This window comes from Elephantulus edwardii, unplaced genomic scaffold, assembly GCF_000299155.1.
Source record: "Elephantulus edwardii isolate Elephantulus edwardi_28Jun2011 unplaced genomic scaffold, EleEdw1.0 scaffold00017, whole genome shotgun sequence".
Classification (NCBI taxonomy): Eukaryota; Metazoa; Chordata; class Mammalia; order Macroscelidea; family Macroscelididae; genus Elephantulus; species Elephantulus edwardii.
The window spans coordinates 28,902,635-28,913,745 of NW_006399767.1; the positions used below are offsets into that span (position 1 = coordinate 28,902,635).

The 11,111-nt window shown below is 46.1% G+C and overlaps 3 protein-coding genes across 3 annotated transcripts in view; 2 read left to right on the forward strand and 1 right to left on the reverse strand.

The window, feature by feature from the left end:
- Positions 1 to 2,620, forward strand: part of RGL2 (ral guanine nucleotide dissociation stimulator-like 2) — a 25,615-nt gene extending 22,995 nt beyond the window's left edge. Inside the window, exons 12-18 of the mRNA XM_006882089.1 lie at positions 716 to 748; positions 865 to 986; positions 1,084 to 1,179; positions 1,256 to 1,367; positions 1,459 to 1,746; positions 2,166 to 2,280; positions 2,409 to 2,620. Of these exons, the coding sequence (XP_006882151.1) occupies positions 716 to 748; positions 865 to 986; positions 1,084 to 1,179; positions 1,256 to 1,367; positions 1,459 to 1,746; positions 2,166 to 2,280; positions 2,409 to 2,620 (978 nt within the window). The remainder of the gene's footprint in view (positions 1 to 715; positions 749 to 864; positions 987 to 1,083; positions 1,180 to 1,255; positions 1,368 to 1,458; positions 1,747 to 2,165; positions 2,281 to 2,408) is intronic.
- Positions 2,621 to 4,527: 1,907 nt separating this feature from the next.
- PFDN6 (prefoldin subunit 6) lies at positions 4,528 to 5,477 on the reverse strand. The gene is made up of 4 exons (XM_006882090.1): positions 5,414 to 5,477; positions 5,086 to 5,156; positions 4,885 to 5,009; positions 4,528 to 4,657 (listed from the first exon to the last, which is right to left on the reverse strand). Exons 1-4 carry the CDS (start codon positions 5,475 to 5,477, stop codon positions 4,528 to 4,530), a joined length of 390 nt encoding a protein of 129 aa, XP_006882152.1.
- A 623-nt stretch (positions 5,478 to 6,100) lies between these two features.
- WDR46 (WD repeat domain 46) overlaps positions 6,101 to 11,111 on the forward strand; it is an 11,619-nt gene continuing 6,608 nt past the window's right edge. Inside the window, exons 1-10 of the mRNA XM_006882091.1 lie at positions 6,101 to 6,169; positions 6,276 to 6,488; positions 6,589 to 6,669; positions 6,796 to 6,908; positions 7,022 to 7,109; positions 7,226 to 7,287; positions 7,446 to 7,550; positions 7,645 to 7,795; positions 7,913 to 8,048; positions 8,370 to 8,469. Of these exons, the coding sequence (XP_006882153.1) occupies positions 6,101 to 6,169; positions 6,276 to 6,488; positions 6,589 to 6,669; positions 6,796 to 6,908; positions 7,022 to 7,109; positions 7,226 to 7,287; positions 7,446 to 7,550; positions 7,645 to 7,795; positions 7,913 to 8,048; positions 8,370 to 8,469 (1,118 nt within the window). The remainder of the gene's footprint in view (positions 6,170 to 6,275; positions 6,489 to 6,588; positions 6,670 to 6,795; positions 6,909 to 7,021; positions 7,110 to 7,225; positions 7,288 to 7,445; positions 7,551 to 7,644; positions 7,796 to 7,912; positions 8,049 to 8,369; positions 8,470 to 11,111) is intronic.

Here is an 11,111-nt window from a genome sequence, read left to right on the forward strand (position 1 = left end):
TTTTAAATTTAAATTTATTATTAATTTCAGTAAAAATTTACAGAGACTTTGGATTTCCATTCATTCATTGTTGCACTTTTCTTCCCTCCCAACCCTCCCCCCTAGTACACTACCCTCTTGGAAAAGTAAAATTCTTTGTTTTACAATCCCTCCCCCTAGGTCCACTCCACCATGTAGCCTTCACTCTGTATTCCTGTCATGACAAAAATACCTAATCACATATCCCTTTTAAAGAGTTTTCTCCCTCATCTGTTTCAATGCAGTATACATTATTGAGCCCATCTTTCTCAGTCTCTCCCCATCCCCAAGGTCAGTCCTGCTTTATAGAACAGTGGCACCACGCAGTATTTGTCCTTTTGTAACTGAGGTATTTCACGCAGCATAATGTCCTCCAGAGTCAACCATTTTGTATATTTCATGAGTTCCTTGTTTTTCAATGCAATATAGTATTCCATTGTGTGAATATACCACAGCTTCTCTATCCATTTGTTTGTTGATGGGCACTTAGGTTGTTTCCAACTCCTTGCTATTGTGAACAATGCCGCAATAAACATAGGTGTGCATATATGTGCTTTGATGTCAGTTATGGTCTCTTTGGGGGGTGGATATAATTTCTGCATTGAGTACTTAGGGCATGATAGTAGTAGAAGTGGGATGGGGGGAGTCAGGAAGACAAAGTTAGGACTCTCATCCACTCCCATGTCCTGTCTTTCAGAATGGCTACATCAATTTTGACAAGCGGAGGAAGGTGAGAACAGTGCATGGCTGGATGCTTGTCATCCTCTTCTGTGTCCCAGGAAAGGGAGTGAAGGAAAGTCAGGGGTCCCCGAATTTTGGTTCCTACAATCTGAGGGCTCCTTCTAGGAGTTCGCTGTCCTTTCTGAGCTGCAGCGGCTCCAGAACAAATGTCGTGGCTATGACCTTCGACCTGACCCTGATATCCAGCAGTGGCTGCAGGGGCTCCGGCCACTGACAGAGGCCCAGAGGTGATTGGCTGACAGAGGTTGGGACCCCAGGGTTCTTGCTAGGTGTGGGGAGATTATTGTGCTACATTTTGATTTTTGCCCATTGTCCCTCTCCCAGCCACCGTGTATCCTGTGAGGTAGAGCCACCTGGTACCAGTGACCCTCCTGCCCCACGCGTGCTACGGCCAACGCTGGTCATCTCACAGTGGACAGAGTAAGGCTATCAGCACCGGGGGTTAGTGTCTTAGGGGCTTGCTATTCCTCCTTTGACCCTACTAATGTCACTCCAGGGTCCTGGGCTCTGTTGGGGGCCCCACACCCCTTGTGTCCTGGGACCGACCCAGTGTTGGGGGAGATGAAGTTCCTGGAACACCTGCTCCTCTCCTGACCCGATTAGCCCAGGTAAGCTCTGCTCTTGATCTCTAACCTCAACACTGATTTTGTTTCTCTCCTACTTTCCCTGCCTTCATTCCAGTTCTTATTTGTCCCCCAGCACATGAAGTGGCCATCTGTCTCCTCTCTGGACTCTGCCTTGGAAAACACTCCCTCCCTGCACAGTCCAGCTGACCCCAGCCACCTCTCCCCCCCAGCCTCCTCCCCTCGGCCTTCCCGAGGTCACAGACGCTCTGCCTCCTGTGGCACTCCCCTCAGTGGAGGAGAAGGGACTTCTAAAGGGACTGGATATGGGGGAGGAGTGCCTGGACCAGGGACTTCTGATTGCCGGATCATCCGAGTCCAGATGGAACTGGGGGAAGATGGCAGTGTCTACAAGAGCATCTTGGTAAAGGAGCGTCCACTTGAGTTACAGGGTGAAACAATATGTTGTATTGGACATGTAACATGTTATTCTATTTTTGAGCAGCCTAATGGGAGGATGATTCTTGTTTTGATCCTGACCTTTGACTCTGGAAACTATGTTTTATTTTGATAGGGTTTTTTTTGCACCTTCAACTTTTGGTGACCATATTAGACTTAGAGAACCCTAAAACAGTTTCCCCACAGGAAAGCAGCCCTGTTCAGCTGGGTACTGGGCAGGCTGGTTAGTGGAGCACATGAGCCACCCTATTGGATGGCCTTTTCCCTTTTAAATAATTAGAGGGAGCACTTTTTAGTTGGGAGCCAGTGGTTGGGGTTGGAAGATTGGGGAATGGAGGTCTTCATGGAGTTATTTATTGTTCTTTTGGTCTCTGGTGCTGCTAGGTCACCAGCCAAGACAAGGCTCCAAGTGTGATCAGTCGTGTCCTTAAGAAAAACAATCGAGATTCTGCAGTGGCTTCAGAGTATGAGCTTGTGCAGCTGCTACCAGGGGAGAGAGGTCAGAGGCCACGGGGAAGGGCAGGCTTGAGAGGAAAATGGTACCTATCAATGGGAGTACGTCCACATCAGGGAAGCTGTGGGGATACAATTGTGTTTATGTTTAAAACCCACCCTCTGAACTTACAGAGCTGACCATCCCACCCTCGGCTAACGTCTTCTATGCTATGGATGGAGTGTCACATGATTTCCTCCTACGACAGCGGCGAAGACCCTCTGCTGCCACAGTGGGACTTGCCAGTGGCCCTTCTGCCTCAGGAACTCCCCCGAGTGAGGGGGGCGGGGGTTCCTTTCCCAGGATCAAGGCTACAGGGAGAAAGATTGCCCGGGCATTGTTTTGAAAAGGAAGCCCTATTGGTTTACAAAAGTCATGGTGGCCATACCAGATGTAGGTAACCTCCTGAACGATGGCCGTCATGTTGCATTTGGTCAGAAATCCTGAAGTGTGGGCAGCCACTCTGGAGCAGTGAAGTACCACTGATTTACCAGATAGCTGTGAGGTAGAACCCTATGGAATCTGGTAATGCTGGTAACCAAGTTGGTTATCTGTATACAGACAGCCCTTATCTTCCATGAATGTAGCATAAAGCTAGTGGTGGAAAAGGGTCAGTCTTGAATCCCCAACCACATTCTAGCATGCAAAGGGCCAAAGAAAGGCCTAGAAATAGTAGGAGAAGGCCCAGAGGCTCTGCATCCCAAGAAGAGTGTTTGGCAAAGAGTTTCTAGCAGGTTTTTTTCTCACTCTGAGGATTCTTGTCACTGTGACACTAAGATAATAAACCAAAACACTACCTGAGTTGTTCTCTGTCTATGTGATGTCAATGAACTGACTACTGGGAGTGGGGCGCATGGTACTCACTTCAGCAGCATGTATGCTAAAACAGAATGCTACAGAGAAGATTAGCATGGTCCTTGTACAAGAATAACAGGCAAATTTGCAAAGCATTCCATGTTAAAAAAAAAGTAGTAGCAATAGAACAGCAAGAAGTCTGATGTTTTCTATCCCTGTAAAGGGAAGCATTAGTAAAAATGGTTTCCCCAGAGCAGTCTCTTTTCCACTTTAGCAACCAAGAGATTAGCCCTTTATTTATTTTTAAAATTTCCTCTGTTTTCACAGAAGAGACTATAAATTATTATGTTAGGATTTCAAATTAGTTTAAACAAATAAATTCTAAAAAACTAAAAGGGATGAGAGGGCTATTGAAAAGATGGCAAGTATTCATATCAAGAGTGGAACTGGACAATGACAAAGGAAGAGAGAAGAACTGACACCTCTGAGTTGTGGTGTCAGAGAAGAGTCTTGAACTTACCACAGACCGCCAACAAAACAAGTCTGTCTTTGAGAGGGTGCAACCAAGATTCTCCTTGGGAGGCTAGGATTCTGAAGCTGTCTCACACACTTTGGCCACATGGCCAAGAGGAACCGGTCCTTGGAGGACATCTTGCTTGTAAGGGTGGAGGGACAGAGCAGAAGGGGAAGACCCCAGATAAGACGGACTGATACAGTTACTGGGGTAATTGGGTTAGGTGTGTTGGAATCAGTGAGACTGGCTCAGAATAGGGCAGGCTTCGGAGGTGTTGTACATAGGGTCGCTATGAGTTGAAGTAACTCAACGGTGCCTAACAACAAAACCCACATTTTATCCTGGGGTCTTTGGTTATAGAATGGATTCTTCTATCAAATGGATATTCCTAAAAATATGTTCCACTGTAATTGTCCTTCCATGTTTCTTTTGCTGATTATGCAAAAATATGGGAATGTTAAAGGCTGTATATGCAAATAAGAAAGACATCTGAGACATTTCAGATTTTGGTTTCAAGAAAGAAGATTGCCCTACCAAGAGCACATCCAAGAATAGGGGCTCAAGGAATACCACATTTAGCATACATGTAAATAACACACAAAGCATTTAAAGGAAACTAGTGCAATGAGAGGGGTGGGGTTTACCTGTATAAATTGTAGTGGTCTTCCCTACATTTTTCATATGAAGTTGGTTTTCTAGGGATGCTATTTGGATTTAGAGGAGAAAGAAACAACAAAAAATAACTTGTAACCTCAAATTAAGCAAAATAAATGAGACCAATTAAAAAAAATTGTAGTGGTGTAAAAGTATAAGGGGTGGGAAAAATAGGTGGAGAATCCTGACTGGTCAGAAAACAGTCAATATGTTCACATTTTATTAACTACAGTATATACCCCAGAGCTGCCTCATTCCCTTCCCTCCCCCACCTTCTTCCCACCCCGAGGTCAGGCCTTGCCAGGAGCCCCTGCCTTTGCTGCCTGGGCCCTCTGGAACTCCTGCTGCAGTTGAGCAAGGGTCTCCCTCTGCCGCTCTGACTGCCGCTCTAGGTCCTGTAGCTGGGATTCGTATCGCTTACTAAGGTAAGAGACATACAGAAAAGAACAATGAGTTGGACTTACTGTTACTGGCAACCGAAGTTAAGAAAGTTAAGATGTAGGGGAGGGAGGAAGGAGATTTGATAGGAAAGGAGGAAACAGAAGACTGGACAACTGGCCAGTCTGCTGAGTTGCTCTGCAATGGTTCCTCCAAACTGTCTACTCCAACCGTGCCAGATGCATCACAGGGTTGTGGGTAGGACTCACATTTCAGCTGTAATATAGTCCAGCCTCTTCCCCACTGTGGCTCGAGCCTCTCCCAGCTCCTGTTTGACCAGCACAGGACCCAAAAGTTTAAAGACCACGTTGGACCCGTCCAAAAGGGCCAGTTCCTGAAGGGGTGGGATACATAATCAGAACCATCACCAGTGCCAAGTCCTCCTCACCTTACAGATCCCGGTCCCTCACCTCCTTTACGATGTTATTTTCTGTCAGTTGTGCCTCAAGCTTCTGTCGCCCTGACATGGACTTACTTAAATCTGGGGGGGGAGGGAAAGACAGTATTAGAGACATCAATGTGCCACCTGTACCCACACTCCTCGCCAGAAGAGCACAGAGCTGAGAAAGTAGACAAAAACGAGTCTCATCAGGGGGTCGGGGTAGAAGGGAGAGCAGTATTGAGGCGGGGATGTTGCTGCACACGGGCACAGGTGGGGCAGATAATCTTGTCTTGATTACTGATTTGAGTTGAGAGTGAAAAGATCAGGGTGGGACCACACTGACCCTGTTTCCATACCCTTTTGCAGCTGTTGATACTTTTCCACTTCCCCTTGTAGTTTTTTCTGGATCAGCTCAGCCATGGTGGGGACGAAAATCTGCGAGGAGCGGGAGTCGATGTGAAACTCTGGAAGGTCCCGAGTTTCCCTGTGGGTCCGGCCGGCGAGCACAGCACTCTTGCGAGGCTGCCGCTCAGGGCACCGCAGCCTGGCTCGGCCCGGGGTAAGGGTTCTATCCCAGTCCTCCAAAGGAAGGGCAAAACGAGAAGCCGAGCCCCTCAACCGAAAGCCTACCTACTCACGCTGCCCCTTCAGGATTACTAACCCCGGCAGTAAACAAGGAATGCTGGGAAAGGTAGGCGCCGGAAGCAGCCGTCTGACTTGCCGGGATATGTAGTTCTCGCTTTTTGCTACAAAGACTGGACTGATAAGGTTGTAGGCAAGATGAGAAACTAAAATGAAAAAGACTCCACCGTTACTTGGTGCCTGCGCTTAACTTTCTTCCACCTACAAAGGCATTATATTCTCGGGATGGTGAAGCCCCGCCCCTCAAGGGAGAGCGCGCCCTCACTCAAGATGGAGCCTAGGAGGCGTCAGTCCTGGTATGGCGCTGATTGGGCGAGGATAAGAGAACTTCCGGGAGTTTCCACACAGATCGTGGGACGGAGGAGAGGAGTTTGCACGTGTATTGTAAACCAGTGGGCTTGATGGAGGCTGTCCCCAAGCCGGGTGGGAATGTCCTGCCCAAGAAGAACAAACTACAGACCAAGAGAAAGGTATCAGCCTCTCTGAAGCGGGAAGGGCGTGAAAGGACGGAGTCTTGGGAGCGGGGGTTGTGGGTCATGGACAGCAAAACATTTCAGTTTCCTAATGTGCTGATAGAAACCTCGGCGATACTGGGAGGAAGGAGAGACCCCGCCAACTGTTGCCGGATCCTCACCAGAGCCGCCTTGTAGAAAGAAGAAAAAACAAGAACTTCGTCCCCAGAGACAAAAGAACACTCACATCAGGAAGTCTCAGATTTCGAAGAAGCCCCAGATCCCCAAGAAGCCTCGAGAACGGAGAAATCCGGAGCCGCAGCGGACTCTGTCTGGGGTGAGAGTGGAGTCCGATGAGGGTGGAGCGTGGCTCCTTGTGTTTTGATGGTGAGAGGATTGGAGGCAGCCCGAGCTTGTTCTCTAATCCTCTCCTCCAGGCCCAGGACCCATTCCCAGGTCCCGCCCCCGTCCCGGTGAAGGCAGCTCAGAAGTTCCGGCGCATTGACAAATCGAGAAGGGTGAGGACCAGCGGGAAAGTGGGGAGAGATGGGGCTCCGAGAGAGGCTGAGCCAAATTCTTCTCTTTGCCACCCACATCATCTCTGGTTCTTCCCCCTATTTTCTTCTTGGCTAACAATATTATAGCTTCCACGTTCTAAATCCAAAATCCGAAGTCGACTTGAAGCGGCTGAAGCCCAGGAAAAGGAAACCTGTGTCAGAGCTGCTCGTTCAGAGCTACTCCTAACAGAGGAACCTGGGTGAGTAGATTCGACTCTAAGCCTCCCTAGCCCTTTCATTACAGGGCTCTCCTTTCTGATTTTCATATCCGTTTGTTGGTTAACTCGGTTGCAATCCTAATCCTCTTTTGCAGGTTTTTGGAAGGAGAAGATGGGGAGGACACAGCAAAGATACGTCAAGCAGACATTGTGGAGGCTGTGGATATTGCCAGTGCAGCAAAAGTGAGTCTGAGGGTGGGGAATTGGCTACTGGATCTGTTGGTGATACAAGAAAAGAAGGAGTTTCTGGAGAGAGATGATTCTCTTGTCATTCTTTATTTTGGCTCCTTTCTTTCCAGCACTTTGACTTGAACCTGCGTCAGTTTGGACCCTACAGGTTGAATTATTCTCGTACTGGGAGGTAAAGTTGATTTCTAGTCATATACTTACTTAGTCACTTGATAAGCAGCATCTTCCCTCTCAGGTGGAAAGGTAGGGCTGGCTTGAGGTGGACCTTGGAAGACTTAAATCAGCATGTTCCACTGCACTGATACCCTATTTGTCTTTAATCTCCAATAGACATCTGGCTCTAGGAGGGCATCGGGGTCATGTGGCTGCCCTTGACTGGGTGACAAAGAAGTTGATGTGCGAGATCAACGTTATGGAGGCAGTGAGGGACATTCGGTCAGTGGCCTTCCAATCAGCAGTTGGTGGAGTTAAGATGGTCCATCCTTGATGAAATGGCAGCGTATGACCCCTTTTCCGTTGAATGCCCCAGGTTTCTTCACTCAGAGGCACTGCTTGCTGTTGCTCAGAACCGTTGGCTTCACATCTATGACAATCAAGGCATCGAACTCCACTGTGTCCGTCCCTGTGACCGTGTCACTCGGCTTGAGTTCCTGCCCTTCCACTTTCTTCTGGCTACAGCTGTAAGTGTCTGTGGGACATAGCGGCTGTATGACAGTCCTTGGGGAGGCAACTCATCCTTTGGAACTCCTGTGTAGAGAGGATAATTAGAACTCAGTTATTTTCATTCTTTCTCTCAGTCAGAGACAGGGTTCCTGACCTACTTAGATGTGTCAGTGGGGAAGATTGTGACAGCTTTGAATGCTCGTGCTGGACGCCTTGATGTCATGACTCAAAACCCTTACAACGCTGTTATACATCTTGGACACAGCAATGGTCAGTACCTGGCTTAGTTGTGACTGTGAACATCCACACTGCTTTTCTTCTATATTTATACTTCATGAGGCCCTACAAAGTATACTTTTGAGGGAGCTCTGGTAGCCTAGTAGCAAGAAGCTGTGCTGTAATCCCAAAGGTGCATGGTTTGAATCTACCAGATGCTCCACTGGAGGAGGGGCAATCTCTTCTGTGCCAGTTGGATCCAGTTTGATGGTACACAATAAGAAAAAAATATATACAGTTTTACCTCATCTCACTTTCTTTTTAAGTATCTCAATATCCTATCTATAACTTTAGCTCTTTTCTTGTGACTTGCAGGCACTGTGTCTTTATGGAGTCCAGCTGTGAAAGAGCCACTGGCTAAGATTCTCTGTCACCGTGGTGGGGTCCGGGCTGTGGCAGTAGACTGTACAGGCACGTAAGTGAAATGAATCAGTCAATTTGGCGCTGAGGGTAACAACCAGGCAGAAAGGTGTGGCAGTTAATAATGCCTTTAGAAGAAAAAAAAAGAAAATACTGCCTTTAGGAACACATACTTTAGCCTAACTAGGCTTAAATTCTGTTGTTACCACTTATCAGCTATGTTACTGTGTGTGTATTATATAGACCCTTTGTGCTTCAGTTTCCTCACCCCTAGAGTGGTAATCTGAAAGTTTAACTCAAAAGTCTACACACACAGAGGTCAGAAAATTTTTTTTGTAAAGAACCAGATAATAAATATTTTGCAGCCTATAGATGAAATCAGAGATACTATTTCAAATACTTAATAAGAGAGAAAACAGATGATTACAAATTTTTTTTGGTGACACAACTCAAAATGTAACACTAGTGTTATGTAACAAGTTTCCTTAGGGAGCGAGTTGTGAGGCTAACCTAAAGATGGCTAGTTTAAATTCACCAGCACCTTCAAGAGAGAAAGATGGGCAATCTCATCTCACGTGATTTACAGCCTCTGAAAGCCCACTGAGGATCAACTGTGAATAAGCTCCAACTCAACAGCATTGAGTTTGAGTTTCTTTTTTTTTTTTTAATAGGGAAAAAACATATTGGGGGTACAAGGAGGTGAGGGTTGGGGGCAGAAGGATGAGGATGGGCAGGGATGCAGTAGCAGAGCTGCAGAAATTGGTTGGTAGGGAGTTTGAGTTTCTTAAGGAAAAAGTAATGATACTAGTTTAAAGATTATTGTTGTTATGTGCCATCGAGTCGAGTATAACTCACAGTGTCCTATGAACAAAAGATGTGAACCCTGTTCTATTCTGCACCATCGTCACATTTCCTGACACACAAGAGTCCATTGCAGCAGTCACTATATCAGTTCACCTGGTTGAGGGTCTTCCTCTCCTTTGCCAACCCTTCCCTCTTCCCAGCATCATGTCCTTCTCTGAGGAATAGCACCACCTAGCCACATGCCCAAGTATGTGAGGCAAAGCTTCATCATTCTTGCCTCCAAAGAGCACTCTGGCTGCACCCTCTCTAAGACATAGTCATTGGTTCTCCTGGCACTTTTTCAACATTACAACTCAAAGACTTCAATTATTCTTCTGTCATCTCACTGTCCAGCTCTCAGATGCATAGCAGATGATCGGAAAGACTGTGGCCTGAACCAGATGCACCTTAGTCCTCAAAATGACATCATTTCTAGTCAATAATTTGTGCTTTATCGAAGCAATGATATTTTCAATAACATTTGAAAGTTTAGCAATGAAAAAGGAAGATAGCTTTTGAAAAGTCGGGCAATGAATAAGGAAGGCTAAAGAAGAATTGATTTTTTTTAAAATTTATTATTAATTTCAATGAAAATTTACAGAGACTTTGGATTTCCATTCATTCATTGTTGCATTTTTCTTCCCTCCCAACCCTACCCCCCCCCCCCCACCAGTACACTACTCTCTTGGAAAAGTAAAAGAAAAATTCTTTCATTGTTTTACAGTCCCTCCCCCCCAGGTCTACACTGCAGCCTTTGCTCTGGCCTCCCGTCATGACAAAAATATCTAATCACATATCCCTTTTAAACAGTTTTCTCCCTCATCTGTTTCAATGCAGTATACATTATTGAACCATCTTTCTCAGTCTTCCCCCAACACCGAGGTCAGTCCTGTTTTACAACAGTGGCACCATGCAGTATTTGTCCTTTTGTGGCTGAGATAATTCACTCAGCATAATGTCCTCCAGGGTCACCCATTTTATTTTTTCTATGACTATTTTTTTTTTAGGGTCACCCATTTTGAATAATATTGCATGAGCTCCTTGTTTTTCAGTGCAGCATAGTATTCCATTGTGTGAATATACCACAGCTTCTCTATCCATTCGTTTGTTGATGGGCACTTAGGTTGTCTCCGACTCCTTGCTATTGTGAACAAAGCTGCGATAAATGTGTGTGCATATATCTGCTTGGATGTCAGTTATGGTCTCTTTGAGGAGAATTGATGCATTTTGAATTGTGCTGTTGGTAAAGAGTAGTGACTATTCTTTGGATTACCAAAAGACCAAACAAGTCTGTCATGGAGCAAGTACAAGCAGGGTGCTTCTTAGAGGCAATAATGGGGAAACTTCATGTCATGTACTTCAGGCATGTTATCAGGAAGGACCAGTCCTTGGGAAGAAGCATCATTCTGGGAAAGGTGGAAGGTCAGAAAATAGAGGAAAACCTTCAACAAGATGGGTTGACTCAGTGACTGTAAAAATGGGCTGGTACATGAGAGATGGTGAGGAGGGTGCAGGATAGGGTCCAGCTCAGATGTGCTGTTCAGAGGGTCCCTGAGAGTCAAAGTTCACTTGATGGCACCTGACAACAACAAGGAGAGTTCTCTGTTGAGTCTGACTGTGATGAGGTGATGTGTGACTTTTGGATTTCTACTGTTCCTTATTTGCATGTTTTCCAGTTCTATTTGATTTGTATGTCTATCGCATGAGTATTGTTTCTTCACACAAGATGCAATGTGGTTTGATACAGGCCATGGTCTTTGCAATCACTTGCTATGCATCAGAGAGTTGGACAATGACCAAGGAGGATAGAAGGAGAATTGATGCCTTTGAGCTGGGGTGCTGGAGAAGAGTATT

Coding starts and splice junctions, on each gene's coding strand:
- PFDN6 (XM_006882090.1), bottom strand. CDS start 5,477: ATGGCTGAGCTGATCCAGAAAAAACTACAAGGGGAAGTGGAAAAGTAT. Junction 5,010..5,085: donor AAAATAACATCGTAAAGGAG/GTGAGGGACCGG, acceptor CCACCCCTTCAG/GAACTGGCCCTTTTGGACGG. Junction 4,658..4,884: donor GACTATATTACAGCTGAAAT/GTGAGTCCTACC, acceptor CTCTTACCTTAG/TAAGCGATACGAATCCCAGC.